This window comes from Marmota monax, unplaced genomic scaffold (assembly GCF_021218885.2).
Source record: "Marmota monax isolate L192 unplaced genomic scaffold, Marmota_monax_Labrador192_F-V1.1 WCK01_AAM20220418_F8-fsc00134, whole genome shotgun sequence".
NCBI lineage: Eukaryota > Metazoa > Chordata > Mammalia > Rodentia > Sciuridae > Marmota > Marmota monax.
Window position 1 is genome coordinate 5,086,039 of NW_026692281.1, and position 12,012 is coordinate 5,098,050.

At 34.5% G+C, this 12,012-nt stretch overlaps 1 protein-coding gene across 5 annotated transcripts in view; it reads left to right on the top strand.

The window, feature by feature from the left end:
- LOC124090050 (vascular endothelial growth factor receptor kdr-like) overlaps positions 1 to 12,012 on the top strand; it is a 303,001-nt gene that overhangs the window by 236,516 nt on the left and 54,473 nt on the right. For all 5 annotated transcript variants that reach the window (XM_058578313.1, XM_058578318.1, XM_058578317.1 and 2 more), the window contains 2 exons: positions 4,070 to 4,169; positions 5,602 to 5,707. In XM_058578313.1, coding sequence (XP_058434296.1) covers positions 4,070 to 4,169; positions 5,602 to 5,707 — 206 coding nt within the window. The remainder of the gene's footprint in view (positions 1 to 4,069; positions 4,170 to 5,601; positions 5,708 to 12,012) is intronic.

A 12,012-nucleotide genomic window follows, 5' to 3' on the forward strand; every position in this document is an offset into this window, starting at 1 on the left:
GTTTTGAAGGGTCAAGTATCTGTTGGCTGCTGTCTTATATTTAAATTTACATGATAAGTAAAAACCACTTATACTATGATTAATCTTATCATCCCTTTAAGTTAAAATAGAGCCTTGTATTTCGATTGCATTCCACAGAGCAAGACAATTTACAAAAATTTGATGTAAGTTATCACATCCCAATATATTTTCTCACTGACTCACAAGTTGTTGTTGGACCTCAATTCCCTAGCTTTCTTAGTATATCTGTTCTCTAGCCTTGCAGGAGGAATTATGAGTGTTTCCTAAGGTATTATCTTTGTCCATGTTCCAATTAAAAAGTTGGAGATTTTAACTGGCACTTCTCTCCAAAGAACAGTTTTTCCTAGAATATCTAGGGAATTTGAGTTTTGGGGGGGCCTGTTTCTGAAGTCACTAGAACTATATTCTCTGTCATTCCAATTCTCTTTTACTTTAATCTGTCTCCTAGAATCTTTCACCTAGATCTACCATCAAATATGGAAAGGCTTATATGGGAAATAAAGTGATTCAAGAACCATCAGTGCTACCCTATATACTTTACTTGTGAATATGGTTTATCTTTCTGCTTCTGGAATAGCAGAAATAGCAGAGAACTTGTATTGATTCTAGAAGGATAACAGGCCCATAGGTGGGCTCTCCTTTGAGCATCTGGTATATTCAATCTCATGGTAGATCTCAGAGTAGCAGAAAGATATACATGAAACTTCCAATTTGACACTAAGCAGTATTTATGCTGTAGTTGTACCTCATGGCTGAACTTGTATCCACTGGCTGAAAAAAACACCTTAAGCAATATCAAGTGACAAGGGTTGACCCCAACAGAAGGCATGTAGGCCCTCATTTTAGTAGGTAGGCTTACCAAATAACCACAACATCTTTGGCCCACAAAAGATACTAACAATTTTTATGTCCATGGGTTTTGAGAAATAATAGTTAAATTTATAACTATTAATGTTATTTTACTTGATATAGTCTTCATTCAAAAGCCAAGCCCAGTGATTAACATAATGAAAGTCCAGGCAATAGGTTTTACATATGAAATGTCACTTTTGATGGTAACTGCTAAAATTCAAACATCAGAATAAAGTAGAATATTGTTTCTATGTGTTTAATGTTCATTTAACATCACCATTTGTCATGTATTTATTTAAAAGTAGGATAAAGAAATGTATACTTATTAAATACTTTAGAAGTTTATTTCATTAGATTTATAATTTAATTCAACAAACATTTGCTGTGTGACATTCACATTAAAATCACTGTAGGATAAGACTGTTCTTTATCCTCTAGGACTTACAGGTAATTTGGAAAAAATACAGCCAATTAATTCTGTGACAAGCCCTGTTGTTGAGAGCCACAGCCGAAGGGACCCCAGCAAACTTCCCAACCAATCGGCCTCAAGAGCAGGAGGAGTGGGGGAGGTTGAGAGGCTTGTGGGAAGCAGGTGGTGGCAGTTGGGCTCTGAGGGAATTCCTGAAGAGCTGTGTGGTGTGGTGTGTGTGTTCTAAGAATAAAGTTTGTTTCTTTTGACAAGTGGCTCCTGAATTGTGCCCAGCCAGACTGCGGCACCCTATAATAGAGATTTCGGTAAAATGTAAAAGAAAATATGGAGGATGAGGTTAGTTTCTACTTCTTGAGGAAAAATTACATCTGAAAACTCTCTTAAATAATGAGCAAGTTGCCTGCGGTTGTGGCTCAGTGGTAGAGCCACAACCATGTGTGAGGCACTGGGTTTGATCTTCAGCACCACATAAATAAATAAAGTAAAAAAAAATCCATTGACAACTAAAAAATAAATAAGTAAATAAAAGAATGAACAAGTAGAATTGGACGTTTAAGGATACGAAGATACATATGAAGTTTGGAGGAGTCGTTTCTGGGAAAGGTAAAGATTAAAGAAATTAAAGAATTTCAGGAGACAGTGTAAGTTAAAGCACAAAGCAGAATGGTAGTTAGGTGATTTTTGTTGTTGTTGTTGTTGTTGTTTATTTGGTACTGGAGAGGAGATTTAACTCAGAGGTACTCAACCTCTGAGCCATATCCCTAGCCCTATTTTGTATTTTATTTAGAGATAGGGTCTCACTGAGCTGCTTAGTGCCTAACTATTGCTGGGGCTGGCTTTGAACTCACCATCCTCCTGCCTCAGCCTCCTGAGCTGCAGGGATTATTGACATGTGCCACCATGCCCAGCTAGGTGATGGATTTTTAAAAAGATATTTGCATAACTGAAAATTGTAATCTAGGATATAGTTCCTGGGGAGGAACAGATCAATTATTAATACTCAAATCATACAAAGATATATATCTGTCCAAAGTGAACCTAAGGATAAGGCCAGTACTATATACACAATATATTCTTATGGCATAAACACCAAAAGGTAATGTTTCTGCTCTTTGAAGTGACACACAGTGCACATCTAAAAGGGATGATTCTTTACCATCTATCTCGCAAAGACTCCTAATATTTTCCACAGAGTGAATAGCAAATATTCTGCTCTAATATGTTCCAGAGATTACAACAAATTTACTTAGAGAACTCTGATATATGTTATTTTAACCTTTCTACTTACATCAGGCAAATTAGGAAATGAATTACACATTTATAATATAAAGATACTTACAGTCTTAGCATGTCTTTGTTAAGAAAGCATGCATTAGAGAAAGCTATTATGAATTCAGGAAATTGAAAAAATAGATTTTCTTTTGTGAATTTCATCAGTTTTCATGATTTAGAAAATAATTATCACTCGTGATACATTAATTATTTTAGCTATTGATAATGACTATTGGTCCCAAGGATATGAAGATCCATTCTTATAACTCCAATCTCTCAGGGTTGTGTGACACACAGGTTGGAAATAATTGTTCCTTGATGATGACATGTGCTTATATCTATAATGCCTAAAATATAACAAGAGTAAAACTAACCAAATAAGTTATTTAAGGCAACAATGGAGAAGTAACTAAAATTAAGAGTATCTTACAGGTTGCCTTGAATTAGCTAACTGATCAGGTTTCTACAGCATACTTCTTGAAAGTTAGAAGGTTGATGCTAGATGATTGATGTAATTTCTCCTCATCTCCAAGTGTATTCTATTTGATAATCTGATAGTTTATTAGAATTAGTCTTGATTTTATCTTTGGCTTTTTCTTTGTCACTTCTGATTTATATTTCTTAACTACCAGGAACATTTTTTGGGGAAATTTTTGGGGTGTATAAATGACCAATCACCTTGGATTTTCAAATGTTTATTTAAATAAAATTTTGGCAATGTTGATACCACCTTTAATCTCAAAGACCTAGAACACTTATTTTAGAGTTTCAGTATTTACTCAATATTATGTATCAGATATCAGTAGTGATTTTGGAAACTATGTATTGACATAAGTGTACGAACTTGTGCTAAAACATATTTTGTAATACGCTTAGCTACTTTAAATATGATTCAAATTTGGAAAGTGTACTTTAGTTAACTATTACCCATAATATTTTGTAAATAAGTTTTCATTTTATCAACTTGAAATTGACTTTCAGACCTTATTTCTCTTTTGGATTTCCATGCTACGAGGACTATATTTCTCAAATTGGAGGCATACCTCCACACACTGACTAGAATTCTACTCCCTTGTTTTTCTTTATGCCTTAGTCATAGGAGCATGGCAGGTTAAAAATTAATATGAGAACAGCTTTCAGAGACTTCAAATAATAGGACTTCTTGGACTAAACACAAGAGTTATGGCTGAATATATCAATTAAAAGCATTAATAAATGTGAAGTCAATGAAAATAAATCATTAGTTTTTGAAAACCTCCATCTATCATATCAGTGCAATTTTGATTAGAATTTTCTGGGTAAATACTTTCTGTCAGACCTTCAAACAGAGATATCAGCCAAGATTGGGAAATTGGATGGAAGTCCTGTGTCTCATGTTCTACATAGATACAGAGCTGTTTGTTTATTCCCAGAGTTCTCTTTACGTATTTGAGTCATAAGAACTTGATAGATTGCTTACCCATGGGAAAATATGTGTCTTTTCTTCTATTCCAGGTGCTTCACCATACCCAGGAATGCAAGTAGATGAGGACTTCTGCCGTCAGCTTAAGGAGGGAACAAGAATGAGATCCCCTGAATATTCCACTCCTGAAATGTATGTTCTACAAATGAAGAGCCACCAGACTTAATTAATTTGGGAGGAAAGGATCAACATAAATACAGCGGGTTGTAAAATTCAACTTAAAAACTCTTGTTGAATGCTAAAGTTGTCTTTTGCTCTCTTAAAGTATATAGTTATAATTCAAAGGGAACTATGAAATAGATGATTAAAATTTCATATGTAGATGCATATAGTGAAATATTCATTACATTTGTATTATGAAACACTCAGGAATTAGATAAAACCAGGACACTGGCTAGTTCCTTTTTAGCCACAGATTTAAAACATAGAAGTCTATGTTTTAGCTATTAAATAAAAAATTGCAGCCCAGATGTGTGATTTCCTGACACAGCCTGTACTGGGCACTGAAAGAAGATATGGCCACACAAATTGAAACAATCTGGAGAAATAAAGTCTGAGAGTGAATTTCAAGAATCTCCAGAATCTCTCACTGGCCCAATAAATAAATCTAAATAACTTTAATCAGTGGTAATCCAATCTATCACATGATGCTATGGAAATGTATGAATGAATATATCAAAAACAAATCCCATTATATATAATTATAGTGTACTAATTCAAATAATAATAATAATAATAACAGAATGGAAATCAATAGAGTAGAGCAAATGGATTTTGGTAAGATAAGAGAGGGAAAGTAATGATACTGGGGAATGTGATTCATCAAATTATGTTATGTGTAGTACAAATATGGCATAATTAATCCAATTCTTATATGTGATTATAAAACCATTATAATTAAAATGATGTTATCCATCATAATTAAAAATATGTTCTAAAAGCAAATGGAAAGATCCATCACTCCAGAAAGTTGTGTGTATATATATAAATACTTTGGTTTTCATTGAAGAGTAATTTCAATGTGAAACTGCAACCATTACTTAGTTGATGGCTTATTTATCAAAACCATTGGAAAGTATAGTTTGGGACTCCAGTATTTGAACTAAAATATATAAAACTGGAAGTTTTTATACCATTTCCCAAGGCTGTCTAATGCTACTTGAAGCCAAAAATTGATCCCGAGGAGAGCCCAAAGTCCAAGAGAATTGTTGACAGTTAGCCTCATAAAATGCAATGCTCTCACCACTCATACAATTCTTGTACTGGTAAAGGAGCAAGTGACAGAAATAAATGCTACCTTTCTCTCCTAAACCTAAATATAATTGATTCTTTACATTTATTTATGCATACAGAGCTGAAAAATGTGGTAATGGTGGGCACATGTATGTAAGGAACAGGTATGGGTTAGGCAGGCTTTATTAGTAACTGTAGTATAAGGCCACAGTAGAGAATGTGCTTTGGGGTAATTGTGAAGACAAGTCCTAATGGATCACCCATGTAAAAAGTTATAAAAGAAGTATAACTGGTGGATGGAGACTACCTTAACATTTTTCCCAATCTATAGCTACCAGACCATGCTTGACTGCTGGCATAGTGATTACACAAAGAGGCCCAACTTCTCTGACTTAGTCAGGCATCTTGGAGATCTCCTTCAGGCCAATGTTCAACAGGTATGCATTACTTCCTTAATTTTCTTATTCATTAACTTTAGACTGTTGAAAACAGTTTCAGGAGTTGTGAATACTGCAAAAATGGACCATGATTTTATGTAGTTATCAGGAAATTAGTAGTCTAGATTGTGGGAGAGTAAGATGAATAATTTAATGAGTGGAGGTAAGCAAAATAGGAGAAATAAGAGAAAAATAACCCCTGCAGAGGGTACACATGATTAGTGATATTGCCAGTCCTTCATCAAAATATTTTTTGGGCAGTGTGTTGCTGTAGTCAAAAGTATTTACAAGGGCTGGAATTGGGGCTCAGTTGTAGAGTACTTGCCTAGCATGTGTGAGGCACTGGGTTTGATTCTCAGCACCACATATAAATAAATAAAATAAAGGTCCATTGAAAACTAAAAAAAAAAAATTAAAAAATAAAAAAATAAAAGTTTTCACAAGACTGAGGCAGGTGGATCACTAGGATCCACAAATTCAAGACTAGGCTGGGTAGCAGAGCAAGACACTCTTAAAAAATTACTAAACAAGCAAGAAAGAAAACAAACCTATAAATGACATTAATGAGGGAAGTGAAAGACCTCTACAATAAAAGATATAAATCACTGAAGAAAGAAATTGAAGAAGACAATAACTGGTTAAAAGACTTCCCATGTTTAAGGATTGGAAAAATTATTATTATTAAAATAATAATAATAAAATAAAAAAATAATTAAAATAAAAATAATAATCAATCTACAGATTCAATGAAATTGGGATGCCAATGCCATTCTTCATATCACTAAAAAAGCACTCAAAAATTTATATGAAAGCATAAAAGACTACAAATTGCCAAAGCAATTCTGAGCAAAAACAGTGCTGGAATAATTGCAATACCCAACTTCAAATTGTATTAATGTGACATTCTAATATATAAAAGCATGGTATTGGCATGAAAATAGATACATACACCAGTGGAATAGAGGACCAAAGAATAAACCCAAACATGTGCAACCATTGGATTCTCAGCAAATTAGTCAATGCATTTTTAAAAAAATACAGCCTCTTCAGTGAATGATAATAGGATAATTGAATTTAAATCACAGAATATTTAAACTAGACCCTATCACTTATGCTGTTCAAAAATCAACTTACTTTACAAAAATCAACTAAAATTCAACCAAAATGACTCAAATACCTTAATGTAAGGCCTGAAACTTTGAAACAACTAAAGGACAACATGGACAAAACAATTCAAGATACAGATATAGGCAAAGATAACCTAGACAGGACTTAAATAGCTCAGAAAATAATGGCAAGAACTGACAGGTGATAATATTTAAAATTAAAAAGTGTTTTAACAGCCAATGGAACAACCAATAGATTGAAGAGAAAGCCTACAGAATAGTAGAGCATCTTTGCCACATAATCATTTAACAGAGTATTAAAATCAAGAATATAAAAAAATAATACCCCCATCCTTATATCGTTCTTGTTTTTATGGAAATTCAGTTTTTGTTTGTTTAGTATGAGGAGGTCTTTGGTTTGTCATATATACCATTTACAATGTTGAAGTAGTTTCCTTCCATCTGTACTTTCTCTAGAGTTTTAAACATGAATGTGTGATGAAGTTTGTCAAATGCTTTTTCTTTATCAATTGAGACAACCATGTGATTCTTGCCTTAACTCTGTTTATATGGTGAATTACATTTTTTGATTTGCCTATGTTAAACTAACCTTGCATCCGTGGGTTGAAACCCATTTGATCATGGTGTACTATCTTCTTAATGTTTTTGAATGCAGTTTGCCAGTGTTTTATTAATGATTTTTTCACCTATATTCACCAGGAATATCACCCTATAGTTTCCTTTCCCTTATGTGTCTTTGTCTGGTTTGGTACCAATGTGATACTGGCTTTATTCAATGAATTTGAAAGTCTTCCCTCTTTTCATATTTTTATGGAATTCTTTGAAGAGGATTGATATTAGTTCTATGAAGGTCTAGTAGAACTTGTCTGAGAATCCATCTGGTCCTGGGATTTTTTTTTCATTGGAAGGATATTATAGCTGCTTCAATTTCATTGTTTGACATCAATCTCATTAAGTTTTCTATGTTCTCATAGTTCAAATTATGTAGGTCATATGTTTGTAAATTTATCAGTACCTTCAAGAATTTCTAGTTTATTGGAGTAGAAATCTTCAAAATAGTTTCTAATGATCCTCTGAATTTTAGATGTTTCTGTGGAGATATTTCCTTTTTTTAAAAATTTTTTATTGTTGGTTGTACAAAACATTACAAATTTCTTGATATATCATATTTCACACTTTGATTCAAGTGAGTTATGAACTCCCATTTTTACCCCATATACAGATTGCAGAATTACATCAGTTACACATCTATTGATTTACATATTGCCATACTAGTGTCTGCTGTGTTCTGCTGCCTTTCCTATCCTCTACTATCCCCCCTCCCCTCCCCTGCCCTCCCCTCCCCTCTTCTCTCTCTACCCCCTCTACTGTCATTCATTTCTCCACCTTGTATTATTTTTCCCTTTCCCCTTACTTCCTCTTGTATGTACTTTTGTATAACCCTGAGGGTCTCCTTCCATTTCCATGCAATTTCCCTTCTCTCTCCCTTTCCCTCCCACCTCTCATCCCTGTTTAATGTTAATCTTCTTCTCATGCTCTTCGTCCCTACTCTGTTCTTAGTTACTCTCCTTATATCAAAGAAGACATTTGGCATTTGTTTTTTAGGGATTGGCTAGCTTCACTTAGCATAATCTGCTCTAATGCCATCCATTTCCCTGCAAATTCTATGATTTTGTCATTTTTTAATGCAGAGTAATACTCCATTGTGTATAAATGCCACATTTTTTTATCCATTCATCTATTGAAGGGCATCTAGGTTGGTTCCACAGTCTTGCTATTGTGAATTGTGCTGCTATGAACATCGATGTAGCAGTGTCCCTGTAGCATGCTCTTTTTAGGTCTTTAGGGAATAGACCGAGAAGGGGAATAGCTGGGTCAAATGGTGGTTCCATTCCCAGCTTTCCAAGAAATCTCCATACTGCTTTCCAAATTGGCTGCACCAATTTGCAGTCCCACCAGCAATGTACAACTGTACCGTTTTCCCCACATCCTCGCCAGCACTTGTTGTTGTTTGACTTCCTAATGGCTGCCAATCTTACTGGAGTGAGATGGTATCTTAGGGTGGTTTTGATTTGCATTTCTCTGACAGCTAGAGATGTTGAGCATTTTTTCATGTACTTGTTGATTGACTGTATGTCCTCCTCTGAGAAGTGTCTGTTCAGGTCCTTGGCCCATTTGTTGATTGGGTTGTTTGTTCTCTTATTGTCTAATTTTTTGAGTTCTTTGTATACTCTGGATATTAGGGCTCTATCTGAAGTGTGAGGAGTAAAGATTTGTTTCCAGGGTGTAGGCTCCCTATTTACCTCTCTTATTGTTTCTTTTGCCTTGAAAACACTTTTTAGTTTGAGTAAGTCCCATTTGTTGATTCTAGTTATTAACTTTTGTGCTATGGGTGTCCTATTGAGGAATTTGGAGCCCGACCCCACCGAATGTAGATCGTAGCCAACTTTTTCTTCTTCAGACGGCGTGTCTCTGATTTGATATCAAGCTCCTTGATCCATTTTGAATTAACTTTTGTGCATGGCGAGAGAAAGGGATTCAGTTTCATTTTGTTGCATATGGATTTCCAGTTTTCCCAGCACCATTTGTTGAAGATGCTATCCTTCCTCCATTGCATGCTTTTAGCCCCTCTATCAAATATAAGATAGTTGTAGTTTTTTGGATTGGTTTCTGTGTCCTCTATTCTGTACCATTGGTCCACCCGCCTGTTTTGGTACCAGTACCATGCTGTTTTTGTTACTATTGCTCTGTAGTATAGTTTGAAGTCTGGTATCACTATACCGCCTGATTCACACTTCCTGCTTAGCATTGTTTTTGCTATTCTGGGTCTTTTATTTTTCCATATGAATTTCATGATTGCTTTCTCTATTTCTACAAGAAATGCCATTGGGATTTTGCTTGGCATTGCATTAAACCTATAAAGAACTTTTAGTAATATCACCATTTTGATGATGTTAGTTCTGCCTATCCATGAACAGGGTATATTTTTCCATCTTCTAAGATCTTCTATTTCTCTCTTTAGGGTTCTGTAGTTTTCATTGTATAAGTCTTTCACCTCTTTTGTTAGGTTGATTCCCAAGTATTTTATTTTTTTTGAAGATATTGTGAATGGAGTGGTTGTCCTCATTTCCATTTCAGAGGATTTGTCACTGATATACAGGAATGCCTTTGATGTATGCGTGTTGATTTTATATCCTGCCACTTTGCTGAATTCATTTATTAGCTCTAATAGTTTCTTTGTAGACCCTTTTGGGTCTGCTAGGTATAGAATCATGTCACCTGCAAATAGTGATAATTTAAGTTCTTCTTTCCCTATTTTTATGCCTTTAATTTCTTTCATCTGTCTAATTGCTCTGGCCAGTGTTTTGAGAACTATGTTGAAGAGAAGTGGAGAGAGAGGGCATCCCTGTCTTGTTCCAGATTTTAGAGGGAATGCCTTTTTCCATTCAGAATGATGCTAGCCTGAGGCTTAGCATAGATTGCTTTTACAATATTGAGGTATGTTCCTGTTATCCCTAGTTTTTCTAGAGTTTTGAACATAAAGGGATGCTGGACTTTGTCGAATGCTTTTTCTGCATCTATCGAGATGATCATATGGTTCTTATTTTTAAGTCTATTGATGTGGTGAATAACATTTATTGATTTCCGTATATTGAACCAGCCTTGCATCCCAGGGATGAATCCTACTTGATCATGGTGCACAATTTTTTTGATATGTTTTTGTATCCGATTCGCCAGAATTTTATTGAGGATTTTTGCATCTAGGTTCATTAGACATATTGGTCTGTAGTTTTCTGTCTTTGAAGTGTCTTTGTCTGGTTTAGGTATCAGGGTGATGTTGGCCTCGTAAAATGAATTTGGAAGTTCTCCCTCTTTTTCTATTTCCTGAAGTAGCTTGAAAAGTATTGGTATTAGTTCCTCTTTAAAGGTTTTGTAAAACTCTGCTGTATACCCATCCGGTCCTGGGCTTTTCTTAGTTGGTAGTCTTTTGATGGTTTCTTCTATTTCCTCAATTGATATTGGTCTGTTTAGGTTGTCTATATCCTCCTGACTCAATCTGGGCAGATCATATGACTTAAGAAATTTATCGATGCCTTCACTATCTTCTAATTTATTGGAGTATAAGGATTCAAAATAGTTTTTGATTATCTTCTGTATTTCTGAATTGTCTGTTTTGATATTGCCTTTTTCATCCCGTATGCTAGTAATTTGAGTTCTCTCTCTTCTTCTCTTCGCTAGCATGGCTAAGGGTCTGTCGATTTTGTTTGTATTTTCAAAGAACCAACTTTTAGTTTTGTCAATTTTTTCAATTGTTTCTTTTGTTTCAATTTCATTAATTTCAGCTCTGATTTTAATTATTTCTTGCCTTCTACTTCTTTTGCTGTTGTTTTGCTCTTCTTTTTCTAGGATTTTGAGATGAAGTATGAGATCATTTATTTGTTGTTTTTTTTTCTTTTTTTAAGGAATGAACTCCAAGCAATGAATTTTACTCTTAGAACTGCTTTCAATGTGTCCCATAGATTCCGATATGTTGTGTCTGTGTTTTCATTTATCTCTAAGAATTTTTTAATTTGCTCCTTGATGTCTTCTATAACCCATTGATCATTCAGTAACCTATTGTTCATTCTCCAAGTGATGTATGCTTTTTCCTTCCTTCTTTTATCGTTGATTTTCAGTTCCATTCCATTATGATCAGATAAGATGCATGGTATTATCTCTACTCCTTTATATTGTCTAAGAGTTTCCCTGTGACATAATATATGATCTATTTTTGAGAAGGATCCATGTGCTGCTGAGAAAAAAGTGTAACTGCTTGATGTTGGGTGGTATATTCTATATATGTCAATTAAGTCTAGGTTATTAATTGTGTTATTGAGTTCTATAGTTTCCTTATTCAACTTTTGTTTGGAAGATCTGTCCAGTGGCGAGAGAGGTGTGTTGAAGTCTCCCATGATTCTTGTATGGTGGTCTATTAGACTCTTGAACTTGAGAAGAGTTTGTTTGATGAACATAGGTGCACCATTGTTTGGGGCATATATATTTATGATTGTTATGTCTTGTTGGTGTATGGTTCCCTTAAGCAGTATGTAGTGTCCCTCTTTATCCCTTTTGATTAACTTTGGCTTGAAATCTATTTTATTTGATATGAGTATGGACACTCCTGCTTGTTTCCGAAGT